A 24930-nucleotide genomic window follows, 5' to 3' on the forward strand; every position below is an offset into this window, starting at 1 on the left:
ATTTCTTCTTTAGCTCCACCCCCTTAGGCTATATGTATTTTTTTGTGTCTTTCGTCCAGCCGGACAAGAATTTATTTTTATATAAGTTCAGTTGATTGTGATTCAAAACATTAAATGACAAGTGGGCACAGCCGTGACCCACAGAACACAAGACAAACCAACGAAAAACAGAATGGCCAAAGGCAGGGTATAAGATGTGTCTGTTTGTTTGTGATCACTATGACAGACTTAAATATCCATTTTCACACCATTGATCATTACAATATTATAAAATCATATTGCATATGGTGCTTTTAGTGTCGACGACGTTTCGATGCTATTCACAACAATATAAAGCATCATCTTTAGGACAAGGGATAGTTCATTGTTGTCTTAAGCTTATTCACATATTTTGCATATATCGCATTACTGTATCAACATTTACAAGGGAATAAAAGGGGGGAGAAAAATACAAAAAAATAGAGATAAGTAAAACTAAACTGATAGGCATCTGATTGGTGACTTCTGTGAGGGTGAATTGATGTGTGACACAAAGAAGAGGACATCCGCTTCAGGACTAGAGTCCAGTTGCACAGTACTCATGCGGCTTGTGTCCAAGATGTCAGTAAAGGTTGAAGGTAATGGAGGAGTGTGGCTCAATGGTTAGAGTGGCAGACCCTGATGCAGAGATCTAGCCCGGGACCAAGGTTCAATTCCCTGCCTCAGCGGATCTTGGGCTCAAAAATTCCACTGACCTGATAATTCTCGCCTCGGTGCTCTCACTCCAGCATCTAATGCCATCAAAAAAAGTGTGTTAAAACACTGGCCGGTGTTAAACGCTCGCCCGCTTAATCTTGAGCGTCCAATGTTTGCCTTTAAAAGGGCCAAGAACATAAAAGACCACTTAGTACGTGCTTCCCTCCCACAACAACCAGTAAAGACCACACTCAATGATGCATGGGGCCTTGCAACTCCATCAGGGCATGCCAAATGTGGGAGCTGCGTCTACTGTGATTCAACCATAGAAGGAAAATGCTTTGAATATGGTGACATTAAATTTCAAAGAAAATATTTTTCTAACTGCAATTCGTCCAATGTGGTATATGCAATTTTATGTCCCTGTAAACTCATCTATTTAGGTCAAACAAGCCAGAAGATCAAACTAAGGATTGGACAACACCAGAGTCGGATACGCTGCAAGACAGCCAACGCCCGCTTGGAGATCACTATACTGAAAAAGGACACAATGAGAGAGATCTTACGTGGACTGTCATAACCATGATAAAACCCCCACCTAGGGGAGCTGATGTCTCAACGTTACTAAATAAGGAGGAACTGCACTGGATTCTGAGAACTAATAGCATCAGGAATGGACTCAAAAGTATTGAGGACTGGACCTCCTTGCTATAATAGACAATCAGTGATATTCCTTCCAATACAGAAACTGGATATAAATGATACATGTGACTCAATGTGTTGTACATAATCATGCTAGAAATTTGCATAATCTATGTCACTTGCGCCATTTAAACACCACCAGCTCACCATTTTTGTCACACGCGCCGGCAGCACCTTAGTGATTATCACTGTTTCCCACTCCTCTCTGACGTTCTAAGATGGCCGCCACCGTAGAAGGCTATACGAGCACAACAATTTGCCGTTCCAAGATGGCCACCGCCCCTGGACCATGAGGCTGTTAGTCCCTTGCCTCTTTCCATCACCCACCATTTTTGGCTCCAAAGTCATAAAAGTAACTTGGAGACTCTGCTTCACCTCACACGCTATCCAGCGCCAGCAGGAGCCCCCGTGCCCTGACTTTCCGCAGTTATTCAAGTAAGTAACCAAAACTCTGGCAGACCGTGTTCGCGACCAGCCCCTTTTGGTTAATATTCGAGACTTAATCTGATAATTGAATGCTTTGTATTTTAGGAGGTGCAACCTGGCACCTAGCGGAATTGTTACTTAACCAAAAGCCTCAAGTGCGATCCGGCACTGACATATATTGATATCAGGAATTAAACCATACAAGGGAGGCCCATAGCCTATTGACGGTCAATTACTTTTCACTGCGCCATTTTGAGCACCCCCTGTTTTTAAAATCAAATCAGAATGCTGGTTTTAATATAGACTGTTTGTCACAGCAGATTTAGTGGCTGTCAGCCCCCGTTACGGATCTACTGGGCCGTATTACAAGCGTGTCATTACCATTGAACCTTGTTCATCCTTCAAACGTAAGGAATGTTTTAACCACACTGTTTTACTTTGGGCAATCTGTACCGAACCGCTAAATAAATAATGGTCAACACCAGCAACGTAATACTAATGCTTACTTCGAGAAATTAAAGCCACAATTTAAATACAACGGCACTATCGTTTTTTTTCAAATTCACCGCACGTGCATCGCGTCGCCCGCCACCACCCCTTGTGATTCACATCCTGTGAACAACTATGATACGCCTTTATCCCAATGGTTCCTCCCCATTTTTGTAGTTTCATCCATTGCCGTTTTTTCACCTTAAACCACTGTGCCTTCAACCTTCCCTGACATTGCCGTTTTAACATTGTAAACCACTGCGCCTTCAACCTTCACTGACATCTCGGGCACAAGCCGCATGAGTACTGTGCAACTAGACTCTAGTCCTGATGCGGATGTCCTCTTCTTTGTGTCACACATCAATTCACCCTCACAGAAGTCACCAATCAGATGCCTATCAGTTTAGTTTTACTTATCTCTATTTTTTGTATTTTTCTCCCCCCTTTTATTCCCTTGTAAATGTTGATACAGTAATGCGATAAAGGCAAAATATGTGAATAAGCTTAAGACAACAATGAACTATCCATTGTCCTGAAGATGATGCTTTATATTGTTGTGAATAGCATCGAAACATCGTCAACACTAAAAGCACCATATGCAATATGATTTTATAATATTGTAATGATCAATGGTGTGAAAATTGATATTTAAGTCTGTCATAGTGATTACAAACAAACAGACACATCTTATACCCTGCCTTTGGCCATTCTGTTTTTCGTTGGTTTGTCTTGTGTTCTGTGGGTCACGGCTGTGCCCACTTGTCATTTAATGTTTTGAATCACAATCAACTGAACTTATATAAAAATAGATTATTGTCAGGCTGGACGAAAGACATACGATCTATTTAAGCGTATGATTATTGTGGTTGTCCATTTTTCCTTCCAAAATCAGGACCACTGTTCTCTAAAACATGTACACCTAGGTTAATCACTCGGATTTTCTCATACACCATCTCACTGCCAATGTCAGAATTAATCAATGGCTACTGTTGCCTAGCCTAACAGGTTCATGGCATTTCAGAGGCAAGTCTAGATTTAACCATGAGTCTGGCGGGGTCCCTGTCCCTAAAAGCATCTCCAATTTGAACGGGCAGGAGCTGAGATTTCAGAGGCTGCAGACATCATATTATTTGGTACACAGCACTTTACATCACTAACTTTTTTAGACCGTAAAACCCTGGAACCCAAGCCACGGACTTTGTGATGTAATTTGCTCTATGAGTACTTCTGACTTACTGCTCAGTTCATGTAGTAAGCCAGGCTTAAACCAGAGTACTATAAGATTAAGCCTCACATATTTATAGCAACATCATTGTGAATGTGCCATATTTTATAATAGCAGGAAATATGTTCATGCACACACCACATCATGGTGTTTACATTTGAAAACATAAATGCAGCAAGAGACAAAAAACATCAACCACATTTGCAAGCATTCTGTAAGACAACAGTGATTGTTATTGCTGAGCCTACACATTTTAGAGGTATCCTGACTCTTCATGTCCTACTTTTGTATTGTAGTTATTGAAAAAGATGAAGGTAATGGGCTTTCTCTGATTGAACTGAATCCTCCAGATCCATGGGCTGCTGATCCCAAAGACCCAGAGACTCTGGCATTTGAAGAAGTGCAGGTAAGTTTAACTTGTGATGAGAATTTCTTTTCCATTGCAGAAGCTGACACAGTACTTGCTCATGAAATGTAGTCCAACAGGAAAGGTGTACTGGGATTTGCCAAGTAAATATAGGTAAACTAAAGTTTGAATACTGAAAAGCACTAAGGATGCTGCCGAAATCTGGACACAAGTGACTTTCACAGCATATCACACTGGGTTGTATACTTGGCCTGTGAAACTCTCCATCAAGCTCCTTTTCCATTCTTCTTTAAGGGTAATGTGACATTCACACCCACCTCTATAAAAAAGTCTAGAACATATTCTCCAGACCTCCTTCACAGTACCAAAACACAATATGTATAGGTGACACAACTACCAACACACTTCAACAACCATGCATAATAAAAGAAGTAACTTAAAAAGACCTAAATAAACAGCACAATAGAATGCAAAAATAAGTATTGACGTTTTCTCAAGAACATTTCTTTGTGTCTTCTCCTTAATAGAACTGTTTCTTGTGCAGTAAACCCATTTACAGCAGGAACTCGGGTATACAATATAAACAGAGGGGCATATTTACAAGCAAAGTGGCGGAGTTAGTCGTTAGCCTTCCTGGTTTAACACCTCACTCCGCCACTTCAGAAATGCACCATATTTACAAGAATATAGTGCAGCCCTGCGTTTTCCCCTGCTCTGGCGCTACACTTAGCAGCCTAGCGCTAACACGGGCCCCCTTCCTGTACCTAAACAATCTTTAAATGCCGTTTTGTAACTTCTATGTGTGCTGCTTAATGGCTTAATGCATAGAAGTTGCAAAACTGCATTTTTTTTTAATGCTTGTTTATGTGCAGGGTGACCTTTTTGTACAACAACAACAATGATTGGCCTCTTGCTGTTTTGATGTGTGCTGCACAACACATCACAAGCGAAAACAGCAAAAATGAGGAGAAAGTTAACATTTCTCCTCGTTGCACCACGGTAAGACCACATTTTCCCTGGTCTTAATGTTGGCTCTGCCTCCTATTTACGTCTCCCTGGTAAATAGGGGCCAGTGTCAGAATCAATGGGTGTTGCAGTGGAACTCCCACAGCAACACCCATTGCCCTCCCCTTTCAAGCTAAGCATAGCGTGATAGGGGGCCTTATTTACAAGGCAGCGTTAAGCCACTCGAAGTGACTAAATGCTGCCTTGCAAATAACGCGAAGCCCCTATCACCACAGGAACGTTGTAAAAGTGATGTTCCTGTGGCGATAGGGGCTTGTAAATATTCCATAGAGTGCCTAAGCATTTACACATGAACCGTTATATAAGCAAGGAAAGTGATGTTCCTGTAATAATCGAAAATACTTGCTGTTCTCTGAAAGATGAGCCAAAATGTAACATGTAGCTGAATACCAAACTTTTATAGAACACGTTTTCCATTAATCTTAAGGAAACCCTCACAGAAAGACTTTTGGTTTCCTAGTAATGAAATTTCTGTTACAACGTATTTGTTAAAAATCTCACAATCATATGAAAATGTATGTGCAATCTTTCGTCATGTATATACAATAAATGTGTACATTTATAGAACAATTTCCTCTTTGCATGTATCCAAGAGAACAGCTTATTAGCAGAGATTATTAATTTTAAAAGGCATCTGTTTCAATGAGGATGGCCTGACTAGAAGTAGTGAAACCCACCCCTTAAATCATATGAATCCATGGGTTGCTCACCACCTATGGTACAACTCTTACAAGACATCTGGGAGGAGGGTAGGGGTCTGGTTTTAGCAGCAAGGCCACTGGACCTCTACCCGTGAGGATCAATTAGTACATATTTCTATACTGACATCAAAGTTAATTTCCAAGGTTTTTCTTTTCTTCAATTCAGAAAGAAACCAAAGACACATCTCCTAAAAGGAAAACAAAAAATAAATTTGTGGATTGTTGAATTGATCTTAGCCACTGGTAATAACTGTGGGCCCTAATTCAGTACATTGTTTTCTGCCAACCATGCCACCTCAGATGGAAACCAGCCATATGCAAAGGTCTGAAGGTGTTCCAAGTCATTGCCCCATGCTCACTGTCCCACAGTACTAAAGGTATAACTTATTGATGAGACCTAAGTAGGTTGAAATCAGTCTGGGGTTGCTTGTGATTCTGTTTGGACTGGGCCTGGCCTTGTATTTCAAGGTCTGTTCCTATTGAAGCAGGATGAAAACGGATTTGCATATGGCATGTCTATGTCCATAGTGGAGTAGTGGGTGAAAATGAATGGGCTGGAAGACTGCCATAAGGGATTGCCAGTGGCTGAGGTTAGTTCCTTCTATCGCCTTGCTGTTTTTTCAGCAGATGGACTGAGTGCAACGGGTATGCCCAGATGTGGGTTTCATGCTCACTGTATCCCAGGACTCAGCTATACTTCACTCACGAGATCTAAGTAAGTCGAAATCTATTTGGGATTTCTTGTCATCCTATCTAAAGGAGCCCTGGCTCGCACCTTCGTGCTGAAGTGATCCAATTCAAGCAGGACCAAGACTAATTCTCACATGGCAAGTCTGTGTCCAGAGTAGCATAAGGGATGACATTTTAAGTGCCAGGAATGTGAACCGGAATGATCGTCAGTGCTTGAGATTAATTTGTGCATTCCTTCCATCACTTTGTTGTTTTTTTGAGGTAGATGCTCTAAGTGCGACAAGTATGCTCAGACGTAGGTACTCTAACTATTCCACAGGGCACAATATGATCAAAATCGTTCAAACCAGTATGGAGTTGCTTGTCTTTCCATCTGCATAGGACCTAACGTGGCATTGAAGACTACATTGTTCCAATTTGGATCAAGGCCAAGAATTATTTGTATTTGTCAGATCTCTATCTGGAGTGGTCATGTGTGTGTGAAAAATGATGGTCTGGATTGTGGCCCAAGTGATCCTCAGTGACCGAGTTTAATTCAAGCCTTCCTGTCATCACCTTGTTGTTTTTTACTTATCTTTAAGAAGCATTACCAACTTGCATAGTAGATCTTACCTCTTCCTTCCTCTTTGTAAATTATTTGAATAACACCCATGGGCTCCTACCCACTGTACTGCGCTGTGTTGCTGCACAAGGACAGTTACATACATACCCTCCATTAATTTGGGACCAGAAAAGAATAGCTGTACAATTAATGCTCATGTTGTGAATGAACTTTGGTGTATGGGGGTACGCACATTGCGGACTCACGTAGGGAAGTGAGGTGCGGGCTGGGTAAGGGGTTGTGGAAGTTACAGACGTCAGGATAAGTAATATTAAATAAATACATAAATAAACCCACTTACTTTGCCCATGCGGCGATGCATCGAGCACATAGAATGTGGTTTTATATATTTTATATTACTGTCCCATTGCCTGTCGATTTCCACCAGCCGCTCTTAACAGTGCGAGCTGCTCCGGGGTACGCAGTGCAGGCTAGCGATAAGTCAGAGTATTGTTTATACTTCAGTCAATAGAGCATGTTTCTGACCTCATGCTCACCACAGTGCTACTCACACTCCCTTGTGCAGACTTTGTGCTTGGCCAGAGTGCAAGGCTCATTTGAAAGTAAGCTCAGTATAATTTTCACAGGTACAGTTGTGCTTCCTAAAATGCCAATATGCAAAATGTACTTTTTCCCAATCTGCACACACAAAAACAACTTTGTAAATGTACTCCATCCGCACAACGTACTGCTAGAAATTGTATGTATGAAAATATATGCAACTTGGAGATCATTAAGATTCTGGTCAGAGTAAGATGGGCATCTCTAGCTGAGGAACATGACTAAAAGAAAGTGTTAGCTTTGCCTGTAATATCTACCTCCTAGGTTGAGATCTCCCTATGGAAAGGTATAGGGTAAATTGTTAAGGTTTATAGTCTAAAAAAGATTATTCATTTTTTTACTGTAGAATATGTAATGAAAAATATTTAAACTAAATAGCATTTTAAAGCACAATAACCCCTCACTTAAAATATGTATTAAATGACAAAATAATGTAAAGTTTGCATAGAGATTTAAAGGTCTTACTGATTTTCACATTTCATGAGATTTTATTTATTACAGGCTATACATTGTGACAATGTGGATTATTAGTTGGAGCTGCTGTGGCTCCTCACCAAGTAAAAATGTCACTATTCTGTACCACGTCCAGTTGCGTCTCAATAATGTAAACCTGAGCTCAACTCTTTGTAGCTGTAGCACAGAGACGGCAGTCTTAAGGTTGGAGAAATGTGTAAAGCATTCATCAGTACTAAAACAGGTAAATGTAACAAAATACAACACAATATAAATCCCAGTACAATTTATAAAAATAGAGCAAAATGTAATTAACATATAGGTACAAAATCAACAGCAATCAGATATAGGAAACCAGTGATATGATTTTTAGAGGTTTCAAGTCAAAATACCTACTAAATTGTTATCTTGTTGTGCTAGATGGAGTGCAAGTCAAAACTTAAGGGCACCCCCAAGAGTCTGTTAGTCAGATACAATGACACGGTTTCTCCTGGTGGAAAATGTACCTTCTGACTTGAAAGTTTTTCTGGAGAAAAGTCCTCATCGACAGGTCGTCATCTGGCCAGGCTGCTGGTTTGGACCAAAAGAGGTATCAACAATGGCATCCAGGTGAAATGCGGGTCCTCGTGTGACCCTTGGCTCCATTTGGAACCTTGGTGCAATCAGTGTTGAAGGCGTTAAAGCTGCGAGCAGGCGAGGTCCTGTACACAGGAAGGTCTCACCAGTGGTTGGGTGCTGATCAACGTCCGCCTCCCTGAAGTACCTCTGCGTTGAGACTTCAAAACTTTTGTGGAAGTTAAAATCCACCGTTTTAAATTTGAACAGCAATTTGACATCAGCAGCTGTGGCTGCAGCGTTGGTACCCAGTCTCCACTGGTTTTCTGGAGGAAAAATTCCATCCTGTTTTGGAGGTTTAAGGGCCCTAGTAGCATACTCTAACACCAGGCAAAGGTTCATGACCTTACGGACACCATTTGGAGGAGGTTATGATTCACTTTCCCAGAAGGGAAATGGGTCAGCTGGAATATTTTAAAAAGTAAATTTCTTGCAGCTTTTGTGGCCTTGTAGCTTAACAGGTCAACCAACTGATCCTTGGAATCAACTTCATTGCTCTTAATACAAGTAGGAGCAGGTCCAGCCCTTGGACTCTATCTACACAGGTTCAACAGCAGGTGCAGGCTTTCGTCTCTTTTCCTCAGGTCCAGACATGTTCTAAAGAGGGCACTGGGGTGCCACTTGTATGCCCAGTACCAGCCTGTTGGTGGGGGAAACTCCTGGCCCCTCCCTAACTAATGGGGTAAAAGTTTCCAGGGTATGCGCTACCCACTTTTGCCACACTTCCTACGTGCTTCACTATAAACTATCCCACAGTGTCCTTTTTGTCCTGAAACGAATATGGCGAAACCTTTTTCCCCTGCCTACAGCTCCCTGTGCCCATCCAGCTGAGTGACTATGATAGTGATCAAATCTTCTCTTGTGGTCACCCAGAACTGCTTCTGAGGCAGTCTCTCTCCCACTGGGTTTGGTGTCTGGTTGGCTAGCAGGACAATAAAGGCGGCAGGCCTAGGCATGAGGTACATCTGCTTGAGACTGAGTAGGCACCGTTTGAAGTTGAACTAAGTTCCTGGGCACAGTCCAGATGGCCATCCTTTTACAGGGAAAGGCATACGCCACACCCAAAGGCCTTTTCTCTTTGTCTGGGAGCAATACACATCTCACCACAGTCGAGCCATTAACAGTCAGATAACTCCAAACACTGGCAGTAAGGCACATTTGACTTAGGAAAGAAAGTGCCAACATTTTCGAAATTGTGATTTAAAATTTGGCTTTACCATTAGGTTGAATTTTAAAGTACTATTATTCTGAGTTCTGGAATCATTTTTCTAGCTATTCCGAAACTGAAGATATGTATTGGAAGTGTTATAATGTAACCCACTAGGTGTCTATGAGGGTATACAGTCAAAATATAGAGTTTTTTATTATCGATTTGCATTAATATCGATTAAAAATATAGAATGAACACAATATCGACTGGACAGAATATAGACTACAAAAATATCGAATAGGATAGCATTAATATTGAATTAAAAAATATAGAATGAACATAATATAGAATGGATAGAATATAGACTACAAAAATATAGAATGGACAGAATTTAAACTACAAAAATATCGAATTTGAGGTAAGTTAATATCAATTTTTAAAGTGTTTTTCATGTTAGTATATGTTTGAAAAGTGTATATTTATTTTATTATGTATATTAATTAATTATTTTTATGGTATTTAATTTTTGCGTAATATAATTCTGTAACGGGTTGTGGGTTTATAGGGGAATAGGGTGGGAAATAATTTAATTATAATTATTTAAATATGTTAATTTATTTATTGGTATTTATTTTGAATTAATTGTTAATTAAATATTAATTGGTAATTAATTAAAATATAATTGGTAATTATTTTCAATTAATTGATTAATTGATAATTATATTTATTTTCTGTAGCGGGTTGTGGTTTTATAGGGGAATAGGGTGGGAAGTAGTTTAATTATAATTAATTAAATATGGTAATTTATTTATTGGTATTTATTTTTAATTAATTATTAAATAATTATTAATTGGTAATTAATTAAAATATATTGGTAATTATTTTTAATTAATTGATAATTATGGTAATTTTAGTAATTTATTTTCTGTAGCGGGGTGTGGATTTATAGGGGATTAGGGTGGGAAGTAATTTAATTATAATTAATTGAATATGTTAATTTATTTATTGGCATTTATTTTGAATTAATTATTAATTGATTATTAATTGGTAATGAATTCAAATATAATTTGTAATTAATTAAAATTAATAGATTAATTGATAAATATGTTAATTTTAGTAATTTATTTTCAGTAGCGGGTTGTGGGTTTATAGGGGAATAGGGTGGGAAGTTATTTAATTATAAATATTAAATATGTTAACTTATTTATTTGTATTTATTGTGAATTAATTGTTAATTAATTATTAATTGTTAATTAATTAAAATATAATGGGTAATTAATTATAATTATTTTTTAATTGATAATTATGTTAATTTTATTAATTTAGTTTCTGTAGTGGGTTGTGGGTTTATAGGGGAATAGGGTGGGGAGTAATTTAATTGTAAGTAATTCTATTTTAAAATTATTTTTTCTTATTTCATCAAATTTTTAATTATTTTCTGATTGTTAATTAATTTATTGTTATTCGGTAAATAATTTGTATTAGTAGGTAAATATTTTTATAAATTAATTTTTATTTGCATTTTTAATCAATAAATTAATATATTATATAAAAGTGTTAAGTATTTTGATTATTTTGTAATTGGTATTATTATTATTATTTTTTTTATATATATATGAAGTATTTACTTTCCCTACTCTTGCACTCACTGGAGTGGGAATAGTAATTTTTACCCTCCTGCTATCCAATGCTTTCCCTACTGTTGCACTCTCTGGAGTGGGAATAGTAATTTTTTTCCATACGCAATCCAACGCTTTCCCTACTGTTGCACTCTCTGGAGTGGGAATAGTAAATTTTACCCCTACGCTATCCAACGCTTTCCCTACTGTTGCACTCTCTGGAGTGGGAATAGTAATTTTTACCCCTAAGCTATCCAACGCTTTCCCTACTGTTGCACTCTGTGGAGTGGGAACAGTAAATTTTACCCCTACGCTATCCAGCGCTTTCCCTACTGTTGCACTCTCTGGAGTTGGAATAGTAATTTTTACGCCTACGCTATCCAACGCTTTCCCTATTGTTGCACTCTCTGGAGTGGGAATAGTAATTTTTACCTCTACGCTATCCAACGCTTTCCCTACTGTTGCACTCTCTGGAGTGGGAATAGTAATTTGTACCCCTACGCTATCCAGCGCTTTCCCTACTGTTGCACTCTCTGGAGTTGGAATAGTAATTTTTACCCGTACGCTATCCAACGCTTTCCTTACTGTTGCACTCTCTGGAGTGGGAATAGTAATTTTTACCTCTACGCTATCCAACGCTTTCCCTACTGTTGCATTCTCTGGAGTGGGAATAGTAATTTGTACCCCTACGCTATCCAGCGCTTTCCCTACTGTTGCACTTTCTGAAGATGGAATAGTAATTTTTACCCCTACGCTATCCAACGCTTTCCCTACTGTTGCACTCTCTTGAGTTGGAATAGTAATTTTTACCCCTACGCTATCTAACACTTTCCCTACTGTTGCACTCTCTGGAGTGGGAATAGTAATTTTCACACCTACGCTATCCAACGCTTTCCCTACTGTTGCACTCTCTGGAGTGGGAATAGTAATTTTTACCTCTACGCTATCCAACACTTTCCCTACTGTTGCACTCTCTGGAGTGGGAATAGTAATTTTTTGCCCTACGCTATCCAGTGCTTTCCCTACTGTTGCAATCTCTGGAGATTGAATAGTAATTTTTACCACTACGCTATCCAAGGCTTTCCCTACTGTTGCACTCTCTGGAGTTGGAATAGTAATTTTTACCCCTACGCTTTCCAACGCTTCCCCTACTGTTGCACTCTCTGGAGTGGGAATAGCAATTTTTATCTCTACGCTATCCAACGCTTTCCCTACTGTTGCACTCTCTGGAGTGGGAATAGTCATTTTTACCACTAAGCTATCCAATGCTTTCCCTACTGTTGCACTCTCTGGAGTGGGAATAGTAATTTTTACTCCTATGCTTTCCAGCGCTTTCCCTACTGTTGCACTCTCTGGAGTTGGAATAGTAAATTTTACCCTTTACTCTATCCTACGGTAAAAATATTGTAATTTTTTTATTATTACGTTTATATATATATATAAATATATATATGTATTAACAAATCAATTTGTATGTTTTGTTTTACTTACATTAATTATTTATTAATTTTAGGGTTATTTTAGTATTTTAAGTATGTTTAATTTCATTATATTTATTATTTCATTAATTTTTAATTAATTTAAAGCATTTAAAGAAAATCGATATTTTGACTAACTATATATTTTTACATCGATGTTTTTGATTCAATATTTTTGTACTTACCTGTTTGGAGATAGGAGGTCGATATTTTGGCATTCTATATTTTTACCTCGATATTTTTGTAGGTCGATATTTTGGCATTCTATATTATGTCAGTGATCCAAAGATTCATATCCACTTACGGCCTACCTTATGTGTAGATTATAAGCAGGGTCACTGGAAATATGCATTTGTGGGGCTGCTGCATTTTTTGCATAAATATTGAATTGCTGCATTTACTACATAATCCATAATTAACTGCATAATCTGCATATTTTAGCAAAAAATGTTCTTTCTACCTCAAACGGCTCAAAGGTTACTAACAACGCCGCAAAACATGTTGCAGTGCAGTGAAAAGTCCCCTGCAAAGGTTAGCTTGTCACCTTTCTGTTGCCTATTTCTATGTTTGTGTGTCGAAATGGTGCTAATGAGGTACGACCAATGCCTAGGCAACGTTAACAAGTGTAAACATGTCAAAATAATGAAGTAATACTAAGATAAAATGTGCAACATTATGTTGAATAATTTTCCTTTTTTGCTGCATATTTTAGTCAAACCTGTCACATAATTCGGCCCTCCCTAGCTGCATACGTCCAAAGGCCCTGCTTATAAGTGTTAAAAAGGAAGATTTAGCCTCGAAAAATGTTGTTTTAGTGATGCCAAGTTTGCAGTTTTAAAACTGCACACTCAAGCTGCAGGGGCAGGCATGAAGATATGCTTTGCATTGTCACTTTAGTAATGGCACAATAGGTACTGCAGTCCACTTGTGACATTTAACTTACAGACTGTAGGTACACTGGGTACCAAATACTAGGGACTTATAGGGAAGTTAAAAGTGCCAATCAGATTTTTTTAACCAGATCAAAAAGTTTTTAAGGGTCAGAGGAGATGCACTGAGGTCTGGTTAACAGAGTCCCAGTGTACAGAGTGTAAAAAACCAACATCATCAGTCAAAACAAATGGGAGTAATCATTCAAAAATAGGCATTTTCTTACAGACAGGATACAACAAAGATCATCAGACGAATAGTGCACGCTTTAATTGTGTGATTGAGGGCCTCCCATAGCACACATTGGTAGAGGAGGCGAGTGTCCAGAGTCACCCTACTTTTTCTAGAGAGGAGATGTGTATCTCCCTTAACCCACGTAAGGTTATTGTTACATGAGTCGTTCACAAAGATCTTGCTTACACTTGAAAATGGGGCTTCACCGGGGGCTTTATAGCTCTCTATCACAGCATTCTAGTTTTTACCTCCTGAATGTGCCTGAGGGGGCCCTTTTACAGCTTCTTATTGCAGAAGGATTTGTCCAACATTTTAACTTTTTTTTTGTCCTCATACCACCATTATATGCAAATAAAAGCCTGACAGCTGATCTGTACATTCCCAGACCTTTTGCGATTTTTCATAGTTCCTGCGCTTGTGCCCTTCCAGTATCCTGGCTGCACAGACCACGCAGGTGTTATCATTGGACAGAAAAAGGGATTGTGCAGTCATGTCCCATCCCAATTTTTGAAGGCCATCTTAGATTGTGTATTGGATTCCAGTTCGATATCTATTTTTGCTGTTCTTCTTACTGCTCGTAGCCAGTCCATCCCTTGTGGTGGGGAAGATTTGGTCCATTTCTTGCAGATTTCCTGCCTAGCGAGTAGAATTAGATAAAATAGCAATCCCTGTTTGTCCCCAGTAATGTCATTGCCTAACTGATCTGCTACCCTTAGCATTACTATTGAAAAGCTGACTTGGATATTTATCTCAAAAATGTCATTGATTATCTTTTCAACCTCAGACCAATACTTCTCCAACTGAGGGCATACCAAAAACATATGCTTATCATTAGCACTACCGTCACCACACCTGTGACATTTGGGTAGGGCACCTGTTACGAATTTTACCAGTTTTTGTGGGGTCCAATATAATCTATTCGCTGTAAAGAAATGGTTCCTCTTCAAATTTGATGGTTTAACTACTTTATACAGTAGCTTGAACCAAAGATGCCATACTTTTGGTAAGTTAGGACTCTGCATCACTTCTTCCCATACTTCATAAGGGGGTTTGATTTTTTTCCTCCTCGGAAGTCAATAGTGCGTGATACCATCCACTTATTTCCTTCTTTACCGGACAGTAAACAGGACTCGAAGACTTTAATAGCAAATATGTCATCTATATCGCAAGATGTCCAACTTTTAAACTACTGTCATTTAATTAAGTACCTACGCTTTCAATGGGTTGAGTAAAGTACCTTTGTGCTTTAACTCATCCCTTAGCCCTACGTTATTCAACGTGTATATGGCCCCACTGGAGAAGAGGGTTAGCTCGTTCGGCGTGTCAGTTATCAACTACGCCGACGACACTCAGCTGGTCGTAACCCTTTCACACCCCCACCACTCCCCATCCGATCTCCACAGCTGCCTCTCCGAAGTCCATCGATGGATGAATCTCTCCTCATTGAAACTGAATGGGTCCAAGACTGAGATCCTCTTGATGGGCCACAAGGGGCCCTCTCTACCATCTCACCTTTGGCCCAGTTGCCTAGGTGACCCTCCTGCACCCAAGGAAGAGGTCAAGAGCCTTGGTGTGTGGATTGAGAAGGACATGAGCTTTAAAACTCAGGCTAAAAGAATGGCAGGGACATGTTTTGGGCTACTCAGAGCCTGCAGGAAGATCTTCCCCCTGCTCCCCGATACTGCAAGGAGGCTCCTCATTCAAGGTCTAATCCTGGCAAGATTGGACTATTGTAATGCCATCTATCTGGGAGCCCCTGAAGCCACCCTGAACTCGCTGCAAAAAGTCCAAAACGCCGCCGCCCGCCTACTCACGGGCACACCTGGAAGATCCTCCGCCAGGCCGGCTCTTAAATCCCTCCATTGGCTCCCAGTCAGAGAAAGGGTCGTCTTCAAGGCCCTCTGTCTGGCCCATAAAACCATCAACAATAACGGCCCCCCTCTTCTCAAAGAACTCCTAATCCCATACAAAGCGGAGAGAGACCTCCGGTCTAGCGTAGAAAATCTTATCGTAGTCCCTAGAGTCAGAAAAGTCAAGACCGGTGGCCGTCGCTTCTCGGTTCACACGGCCAAACATTGGAACCATCTACCACGAAGACTCAGGACAGAACCGAACTACCTCCAGTTCAGAAAAACCCTAAAGACCCTCCTTTTCCCGCAGACATAATTTCATCAGACGGCTGAACCCTTGGAGAAACAGGTCAGCGCTGGGATGCTCTTTGAGTTACTACGCGCTTTATAAAACCATTAAATAAATAAATAAATAAATAAACTCGATAAATGAACACAAACAGGACTCGAGGTCTTTAATACCAAATATAGATGACAAGTAACAGAAGCATTTGAACTCTGAATAACTTTTAAACTCAAACTAAGTTTTAAATGTGATTACCAAAAAGATAGTGGGGGAGCAGTGGGAATGGAGGTGAGGAGAGGATGGAGAGCCAAGAGAAAAGTGAAAGCACGGAGAAGTATAAGGAGGCAGCAGTGCATAGCTCCGCAGAGTCAAGATTAGACAGGAAAGAGTAGAGGGAATAGAATAATGGGTGGCAAAGAGGTCATAACCATGGGTATGGTAGTAGTAGTAGGGACAAGGAAAGGGCGGAGGAGCGATCGCATTACACATGTACATGCATGACATAGGCAATATTATACTATGAAACAAAGGAGACAGTGCAATTGAATCACAACATTATAGGCATAATATAACAAAGACAACATTATAATCTATATTCTGGCCCTTCCAGAGGGCTCGGTCAACAACCCCAGAAATAAAATAGTAACACTGCGAACTGAAACTTAGTGCTGTACTTGCAATTTTTTTCAGTGCACGCATTAACTTTATGAAATGCTGAGAAGCAAACTAAATACAAATAGTTAATAGTTAAACGTGATTCAGTTCACTGTACATATTTTGTATTATTGTGTCGTACATTCCCTATCAGAGGACTTGTTTTTTTTTGTCTTTTCAAGCACTTTAACGCAGTAAACATTGGCATCTTGTATCTATACCTTGCCCAGTGGACTGAAAGCTGGCTAATCTTCTGAAAAACACAATCACTACTTCTTTATGTAGGGAAGTCTACTCCTTTAGCTTCAAATACCCGTCCCACTACTCTCTCTCTCTCTCTCTCTTGTACTCTCACCACTCTCGATGTCTCAAGCATTAATCCAGCATTTCTTATATTAGTCCACTTCACTTCTTTCAGCACAGTTTCCTCACCATAACTGTTTTTTTAATCCAAACTACAAACACACACTCTCCTCCTCTTCTTTCGGTCTCGTCTGCATACATATACACAGTCTCTTTATACATCTATAACCTTCTCTCCCCTTCTTTCTCTCTTTTTCACACACTATTTCTAGTACTCTATCTAGACTTCATTCACCACTTAATAGACAAACTACCTATCCCTCTCATTCTTACTTTATATTTTATACAACTCTCACCCCTATCGATTCACCATACCATATAAAGCCACTACACAAATACAATACACCATACAATTCCATCCCACACAATTCCTCAACTAAAAATTCCAATTCAAACCACATAGTTCCTCTAAAAACAAAATACATCCCAACATATATACACTACAATACAAAAAAAAAAAATACTAACTTTCAAAAATGCAAGACCGATTGAATTGAACATTCTTGTTTTATTATTATTTTTTTTTTTTAAATTTTTAAAACCTTTATTGTAAAGAGCACACAGCTATTCAGCCTAACATCCCGGAGGCAAGGCAGCATAGTATAGAACGGTCATAGTGCCTAGCGATTCTTGTCAGGACAATGCAGGTTGTTTTATTATTTTTTAAAACAAAAACTTAAACAAAGCGCCCTATGGCGCGAAAAAGGCAATGGAAATGAAGAAGACCACTAGTCGGTAGGAGGCGGAAGGAGCTGGAGAAGTTGTAGAGAGAACTGAGACAGAATGTAGCAAAAGCGAGGGGGGGGGGGGGGGGGAAGGAAGAACAGGAGAATCAGTACAAGAGTAACGTAGCTGTCGTCAACGTCTATGGTGACAAGCGTTCATCTCGTGGCAACGGTGCAGGTGGTAAACACAAGTCCCCTCTATAGGCATTCCAGGCACCCCATACCTTGTTCCACGTCTGAGGCCGCCCCCTGGCAGTATACACAGTCTTTTCGCGCAACATACACCAGTCCATGTTGGCCTTCCATTGTACCACCAGGGGGGCCACATTAGAACCCCACCTCTGCGCTATGTCCCGTTTAGCGACCATATTGCCCAGTGTGGCCCATCGGGTCTGCGCCGTATCGTAGTCATTAGGCTCCCAAACATTCAGGAGGCACCTACGCGCCTCCGCCGCTAACTCCACTCCAGTCACCTCCCGCATCACTCTATGAACCCTCTCCCAATATGGGGCAATAACGGGGCACTCCCACAGTATATGAAGAAAGGTGGCAAGGGCTCCGCAGCCACGGCGGCAGAGGCCATCCGGCGAGAAGCCCATGTGCACAAGCCTGGGGCCGGTGACATACACTCGGTGAAGGATTTTAAACTGGACCAATCTCAGACGCGAGGAAATGGCTACCTCCTTAGGGGAGGACACAGCACTCTGCCAGTCCTCATCGTCCAGTTCCAGCCCATCGGCCACCCACTGTTCTCGCAAGCGCTGGAGGAGGTCCACCTGAACGTTGATTAGTTTCTTGTAGGACAGAGAGATGGCGCTATCAGGCATATGCCCGTCCAGCACCCTGTCCTCCAAAGGGGAACTCTCGGGGATGTCACCCTCCTCCGGCTTGGCGGCAGTTATTGCGTGCTGCAGCTGGGCGTAGCGGAAAAACTCCGTAGCACTCAATTTATACTCCGCCTGCAGCTGTGGGAAAGTCTTGACCACCCCCCTGGAGAGCATGTCCTCAACCCTCGAGATGCCTATGAGGTCCCACTTCTCAAAGCCCTTGGTATGCCAAAGCTTGCCCAAAATGTCGGAATCAAAGAGAGGGGTAAATCTCGTCAGTCTGCCCTGCCAGCCCTGTATCTTAGTGACCGTCCGCCACGTATGGACCGCCGCCTTGGTCGGGCCGGTGAGGTTACGATCAAAGGATCTAGAATATAGGGCGCGATAGTAATTGCCTCCGTGCAAAAGCCAGCGGTCCATAGCATAACCGGGGTTGTCCACGGGACCGTAAAAACCATGATTGATGGCGGTAAGTTGAGAGGCCCAGTAGTATCTCCGCACGTCTGGTAGCGCAATGCCCCCATCATACCATGGCATGGTGAGCTTCCGAACAGCGACACGGGGTCGTCCGTCCCAGAGAAGGGCACGCTGCAGACTCTCGACCTCCCTGAAGTAGCGGGCCGGGACAAGGTCCTGAGTATTCTGCAAGGCATACAGGAACCTGGGCAGGGACATCATTTTAAACAACGCCGCCCGGCCCAGCAACGAAAGAGGGAGCTTACGCCAACTCTCCACGTCCCGCCGCAGACGGTGGAGCGGGGGGAGCAAGTTGTGGTCATACCTTGCCTTAGGGTTATGTGAAATGTAAATCCCCAAGTACTTAAAGCCTTGTCCCGCCAGTTGGATATTACAGCCTCTGGGAAGGTGCGGCGTATCGCCCTTGAGGATGTAAAGGGAGGATTTGGCCCAGTTAATAATCAGGCCGGAGTAACGCCCAAACAGCCTGAGCACGTCGCACGCCACGATAAGCGACTTGCAAGGGGAGGTGAGATACAACAGGATGTCGTCCGCGTACAGGGAGACCCTGTCCTCAAAGCCCGGGGACCAGGAGATCCCATGCAAGTCAGGGTGCGAGCGCAGCAGCGCCGCGAGGGGCTCCAGAGCCAGCGCAAACAGGAGCGGAGACAAGGGACAGCCCTGTCTGGTGCCTCGGTGAAGTGCGAAGGGAGCAGACATACGACCGTTCACCGTAACAGCAGCCAAGGGGCTAGAATAAAGAAGTTGCACCCAGCCCAGAAAGCCCGGCCCAAAACCAAGTTTCGTCAGGACTGCCCACAGATAATTCCATTCCAAGGAATCAAAAGCCATTGTGGCATCAAGGGAGGCCAGCACCGCCGGTTCAGTGAGGGCGTGAACTCTGGCCATAACGCCATGCAAGCGTCTCAGGTTAAGGGCAGTATTGCGGCGGGGTATAAAACCGGACTGATCCGGATGTACCAGGTCGCTAATAACCCCGACCAATCGATTAGCCAACAGTTTGGCCAGGATCTTGGGTTCGGCGTTGAGGAGGGAAATAGGGCGGTAGGACCTACAAACATCTCGCGGCTTGCCATCCTTGTGAATAACCACAATAGTGGCCAGTCGCTGGTCCAGGGGGAAGACGCCATCCTCACGGGCACGGAGGAACATGTCTTTCAAGTGAGGAGAGATCACGTCCGGCCGGATCTTATATAGTTCAACCGGTATGCCATTGGGTCCGGTTGCTTTGCCTGTACGCAAAGCGCGGATCGCCAAGGCGATCTCGTCCGCAGTGATGTCCCGGTCAATGTCCACCCTGTCCTCCTCAGAGAGGCAAGGAAGGTCTATCGCCGAGAGGAATTCAGCCGAGTCGGCCTCGGAGCGATCTGACCCGGAGGTGTAGACCCCCCGGAAATAGTCAGCAAAGGACTCGGCGATGGCGCTCGGATCAGTAACCACCACACCGTCATCGCACAGGATCTCCGGAACCACTCGGCTCGCCATCTCCCGCCTGTCCAGCCAGGCCAACAATTTACCAGCCTTGTCCCCGACGTCATAAATGCGGCCTTGCTGCTCTTTCGCTAAGAGCAGAGCTGCATTCGTAGCAAGATCGTGATACTCCGATTGCTTCAGAGAGAGTTCATGCAGGAGGGCGGGTTCGGGCTCGGGCCCCAGACGGGACTCGAGGTCCAAAACCTCTTCCTCAACTTGCAGGAGATCCGCATCACGAGTTCTTTTGGCCGCCGCGATGAGAGCCAAGGCCTCACCCCGCAACACCGTTTTGAAGGCCTCCCAAAGGGTGACCGCAGAGCCCACTGAGCCAGTATTTTCCGTAAAATAGAAGGCGATGGCCTTGGCCAGTAGCGCTCGCATGTTGTGGTTGCGGAAATACCAGGGATTTACGGCTGCCGGGCGGCTAGACAAAAGGACACCGAAGTCAAAGGAGATCCACAACGGCGAGTGGTCGGAAATGCCCCTTGCCAAAAAACGCGCCTCAGAAATGGCAGGCGATTGCGCCGCCAGGGTGAGGACATAGTCCAAACGGGACAGACTTCCATGAGCACCGGAGAGGAACGAAAACTGGCGAAGCGCCGGATGTAACAGTCGCCAACAGTCCACCAGACCCATAGAGTCAAGGAAGGTCGGCAGCCACGTTTGGGAACCCGGAAGGTCTCTCGGTGGCTGACGATCCAGGGTACCCGAGCAGACTGAATTGAAGTCCCCCCCTAGGATCAGTAGGCCCGAGGGCAGAGACAAAATGGCGCCACCAAGGTCCCGGAAGGTGCTAGACTGGAGACCAGGGGGAACATAAACCGACAACAGGGCCAGGGAACGCCCCTCCCACCTCCCCGCCACAGCTGCGTAACGCCCCCTATCATCCATCAGGGTGACGTCTATCTCAAGCGGAAGGGACGCACGTACAAGGACGCCCGCCCCCCGGGAGCCCGAAGAGAACCCAGAGTGGGCGACCATTTTATAACCCTTGCGATTCAGGGCCCTACAAGAGTTACCCACCAAGTGCGTTTCCTGCAGTAAAACTACATCAGGCATGTTCCTTTTTATCAGCTGGAGCACCACCCCTCTCTTGACCCTATCACCTAATCCATTGACATTCCAGCTAAGCACTTTTAGTTTCCTACCCCCCATCCCCAAGCAACCCGCCCCACCCGACTCCGCTCGACCCGATCATACATTGTTCAACAAAACACACAGTCCATTGCCTCAAAGAAGAAAAAGAAATAGAACAAACAAAGAACAAACCCCAAGAAATTGCACCCCCCACCCTGCACCCCTGCATGTGACTAAAAAGCCCCCCCAACCAGCAGTGTGCCTGTCGCCCCATAACTACTCTACAAAAAGATACCCAGGGGAGTAAGGACTCTCCGCGAACTCCTCCCGCCACCCTCCATGTATTGACAGAAAAGATACTAAGGCAACTAAGAGCGACATTGGATAGCCCCCGAGGCAAGCAGGAGAGTCATTTAGTCACCCATTACAGAACCAAGTCTCATGGGTCCGGGCCGCCAGCCGCGCCACCCTCGTAGTCCTCCTGTGCTTCTCGGCGCGGTGGTAGAGTTTCCAGCCAGTCACTGACGTTCTCGGCGAAGTCGAAGAACAGTGCACGGCCCTCGTATTCGATCCGGAGCTTAGCAGGGAACATCATTGAATACTTAAGGCCCAGGTCCCGTAGCCGTCGCTTCACCCCAGAATAGCTTTGGCGCTGTCGCTGCACTGTCCTGGTGAAATCCGGGTAGAAATGGACATCAGCGTTCTGAAATTTAAGAGGGCCATGGCGCCTGGAGGCCTGCAGGATGGCATCCCTGTCGCGAAAGTTAAGCAGCCGGGCCACGATAGGTCTAGGCGCCACGCCAGTCTTCGGCGGGCCACCCGGTACCCGGTGGGCACGCTCCACCGAGAAAAAGTTACTGAGGCCAGGCGGGGCAAGATGTGTTCTGATCAAATCTTCAACGAGGAGGTCCGTCGCCGCCTCCTCCGAACCCTCCGGTACGCCGACAATGCGGACGTTCTGCCGCCTGGCCCGACTTTCGAAATCATCCAGCTGCTTCGCGAAGTGCTCCGCCGTCCTCTGCAGGTTCCGGACCTCCGTTTGCATATCCGAAACGTCTTCTGTGAGACTGGCCGTCTTAATGTCCAGATTCTTGACCCTGTCATTAGTCTTGCCCAGGTCGGCTCTGATGAGGGACAGATCAACGGCCATGCCATCCACCTTGTGTGTGAGGACTTCATGCTGTTGCTGCATGTCTGCCCGGAAACTAGTAATGGCTCCCAAAATGTCGGTCAAAGTGGGCTCAGAGCCGTCCGGCGAGCCCGAATGCGGGATGCCCTTGGCAGAGGGACCTGTAGCAGGCGGTGTTTTCAGCTGAGTGTAGCGCTCAATCCGATTCTGCTGTTGTTGTTGCGGTTTATTGCGCCCTCCTCTATTAGACGGCTTGTCGAGGTCCCCCTTGCCCGCCATGTTAGGTCTCAAAGAACAAAGGGCTATGCCAGGCAAGTCCAAGCCCAGAAACCCGGAATGATGTCCGGGACGTCAGCGGGAGACAGTTCCAGGTGCGCTTCGCCGTCCAACTAGCACCGCTGTCCAGCACACTTCTCCGGTGACGAAAGCAGGCTGGCACTCTGCAGTTCAGCAAGACGTAGTAGCGGAGTCCGCAGAGACAATGGCACCGAGCTGGCACGGAGTCCCACTCGACGTAGCTCCGTGTAGGAGACACCGATTTGAGTTCTGAAAACGGTGCTCGCCTCAGGTAGCCACCAGCAACGAGTATCCACCCTCGTGGATCAGGATTACGGGCAGGATAGTTGCGGCGGATCGGAAGGTCCGCGGAGCTCCGAGCTTACGCGGCCATCTTGGTTGCCCGCGAAGCTCCTCCCCCCCTCTTGTTTTATTATTGTTAGCGTGAATTTGGGTACTGGTGTAAAAGGGAACATCAAAACAGTTGTAACAAAATGTAACTAGGAATTTTTAAATCTTGAAGAATTTAGGGCCATATGTATCATAGTTCCGTTTTGCAATTTTCTAAATAGCGATTTTTAAGGAATCGCTATTTGGAAATCGCAAAACGGTATGTATGTAGAAATCAGCTTCTTTTTAGCAATTTCTTAAAATTCCTTAATTGCGATTAGCAAATTGCTAATCGCAATTAAGGAATAATTTCCCATTCATTTCTATGGGCAAGAAGGCCCATAGGAATGAAGGGGAAATGTGCGATTAGCAATTTGCTAATCGCAAATTGAGAATATTTTCAAGGATGCAGGGGTGTCCAAAGGACACCCTGCTGCACCCCTGAAAATGACATGTGTGCGCATATGGCGCACATACATGCCACCTTTTGTTTTTAAAAAAATTGCTTTTTGAAAGGAATTCACAACTTACCACCAACTTGAAGTTGGTGGTAATTTGCGATTCCTTAGGGACAATTAGCAATATTTTTTTGCATGATACATTGCATTTAAGGAATCGCAAACTGTGCGATTCCTTAAATGCTATTGCAAAATAAGGAATCGCAAATTGTGCGATACCTTATTTTGAACCACATTCGCTTAATACATACCATATTGAAAATTCGCATTCCCAAAGGCCGAAATTCTGCGAATTTCGTCCTTTGCGAATGCAAATTTCAATGATACATATGGCCCTTAGCTTTTTGCCACATAAATGCAAGTAACTCAAAAAAGGCAAGGGAAAACGCACAATTGTTAGAATGTCCTCTGCTTTGACATGAAGATAATTTGATTTTCTTAATGTCATCTTGTGTTATGATGTAGCATAATTTAGGACCAATGACCTGTAGAAATGAATTTATATTATGTACTTTCTGATTGAATTCATGATGAGTTTGTTGGCTTGCACAAACATGTTTTTCATATAGGTCATGGGTACTCACAAACATTTTCTCATGGGCCAAAAACTACAGTGTGTGGTGTGCCCGAGGGCCACATTGATAGTGGGGCAATGACTTATGCAGACAGAAAAGAAACTCACACTTTTTCAAAAAGATTATGACAAGATGCGTTCTTTCAAATTATTTTGCAAATTTTTCAGCCGCCTATCTTTTACTATGTGTCTTCTATACCTGTGATGTCTGCTGCAACCTAGTTCTTCTGGGCTTGTCAAATTCCATTCTTTACAATAGCTAATCTATCGGACATCTAGCTACCTGATGATTAATCTACTACAATTGAGCCCAGATGGACCCCCAAAAAGAGTGTGATCACCCAACAGTCTGAAGAGAGGAAGTGGTCGGGCTGGAGGGAAACAACAATATGAGCTGGGCTACTGTAGTGCCCATTCACAGGTATCAGA

At 43.2% G+C, this 24930-nt stretch overlaps 1 protein-coding gene across 2 annotated transcripts in view; it reads left to right on the plus strand.

Annotated features, from left to right (window-relative positions):
- Positions 1-24930, plus strand: part of LOC147722684 (cytidine monophosphate-N-acetylneuraminic acid hydroxylase-like) — a 486512-nt gene that overhangs the window by 260707 nt on the left and 200875 nt on the right. For both annotated transcript variants that reach the window (XM_086965175.1, XM_086965174.1), the window contains exon 4: positions 3814-3923. In XM_086965175.1, the coding sequence (XP_086821301.1) occupies positions 3814-3923 (110 nt within the window). The remainder of the gene's footprint in view (positions 1-3813; positions 3924-24930) is intronic.

This window comes from Lissotriton vulgaris, chromosome 4_1 (assembly GCF_964263255.1).
Source record: "Lissotriton vulgaris chromosome 4_1, aLisVul1.2, whole genome shotgun sequence".
Lineage (NCBI taxonomy): Eukaryota > Metazoa > Chordata > Amphibia > Caudata > Salamandridae > Lissotriton > Lissotriton vulgaris.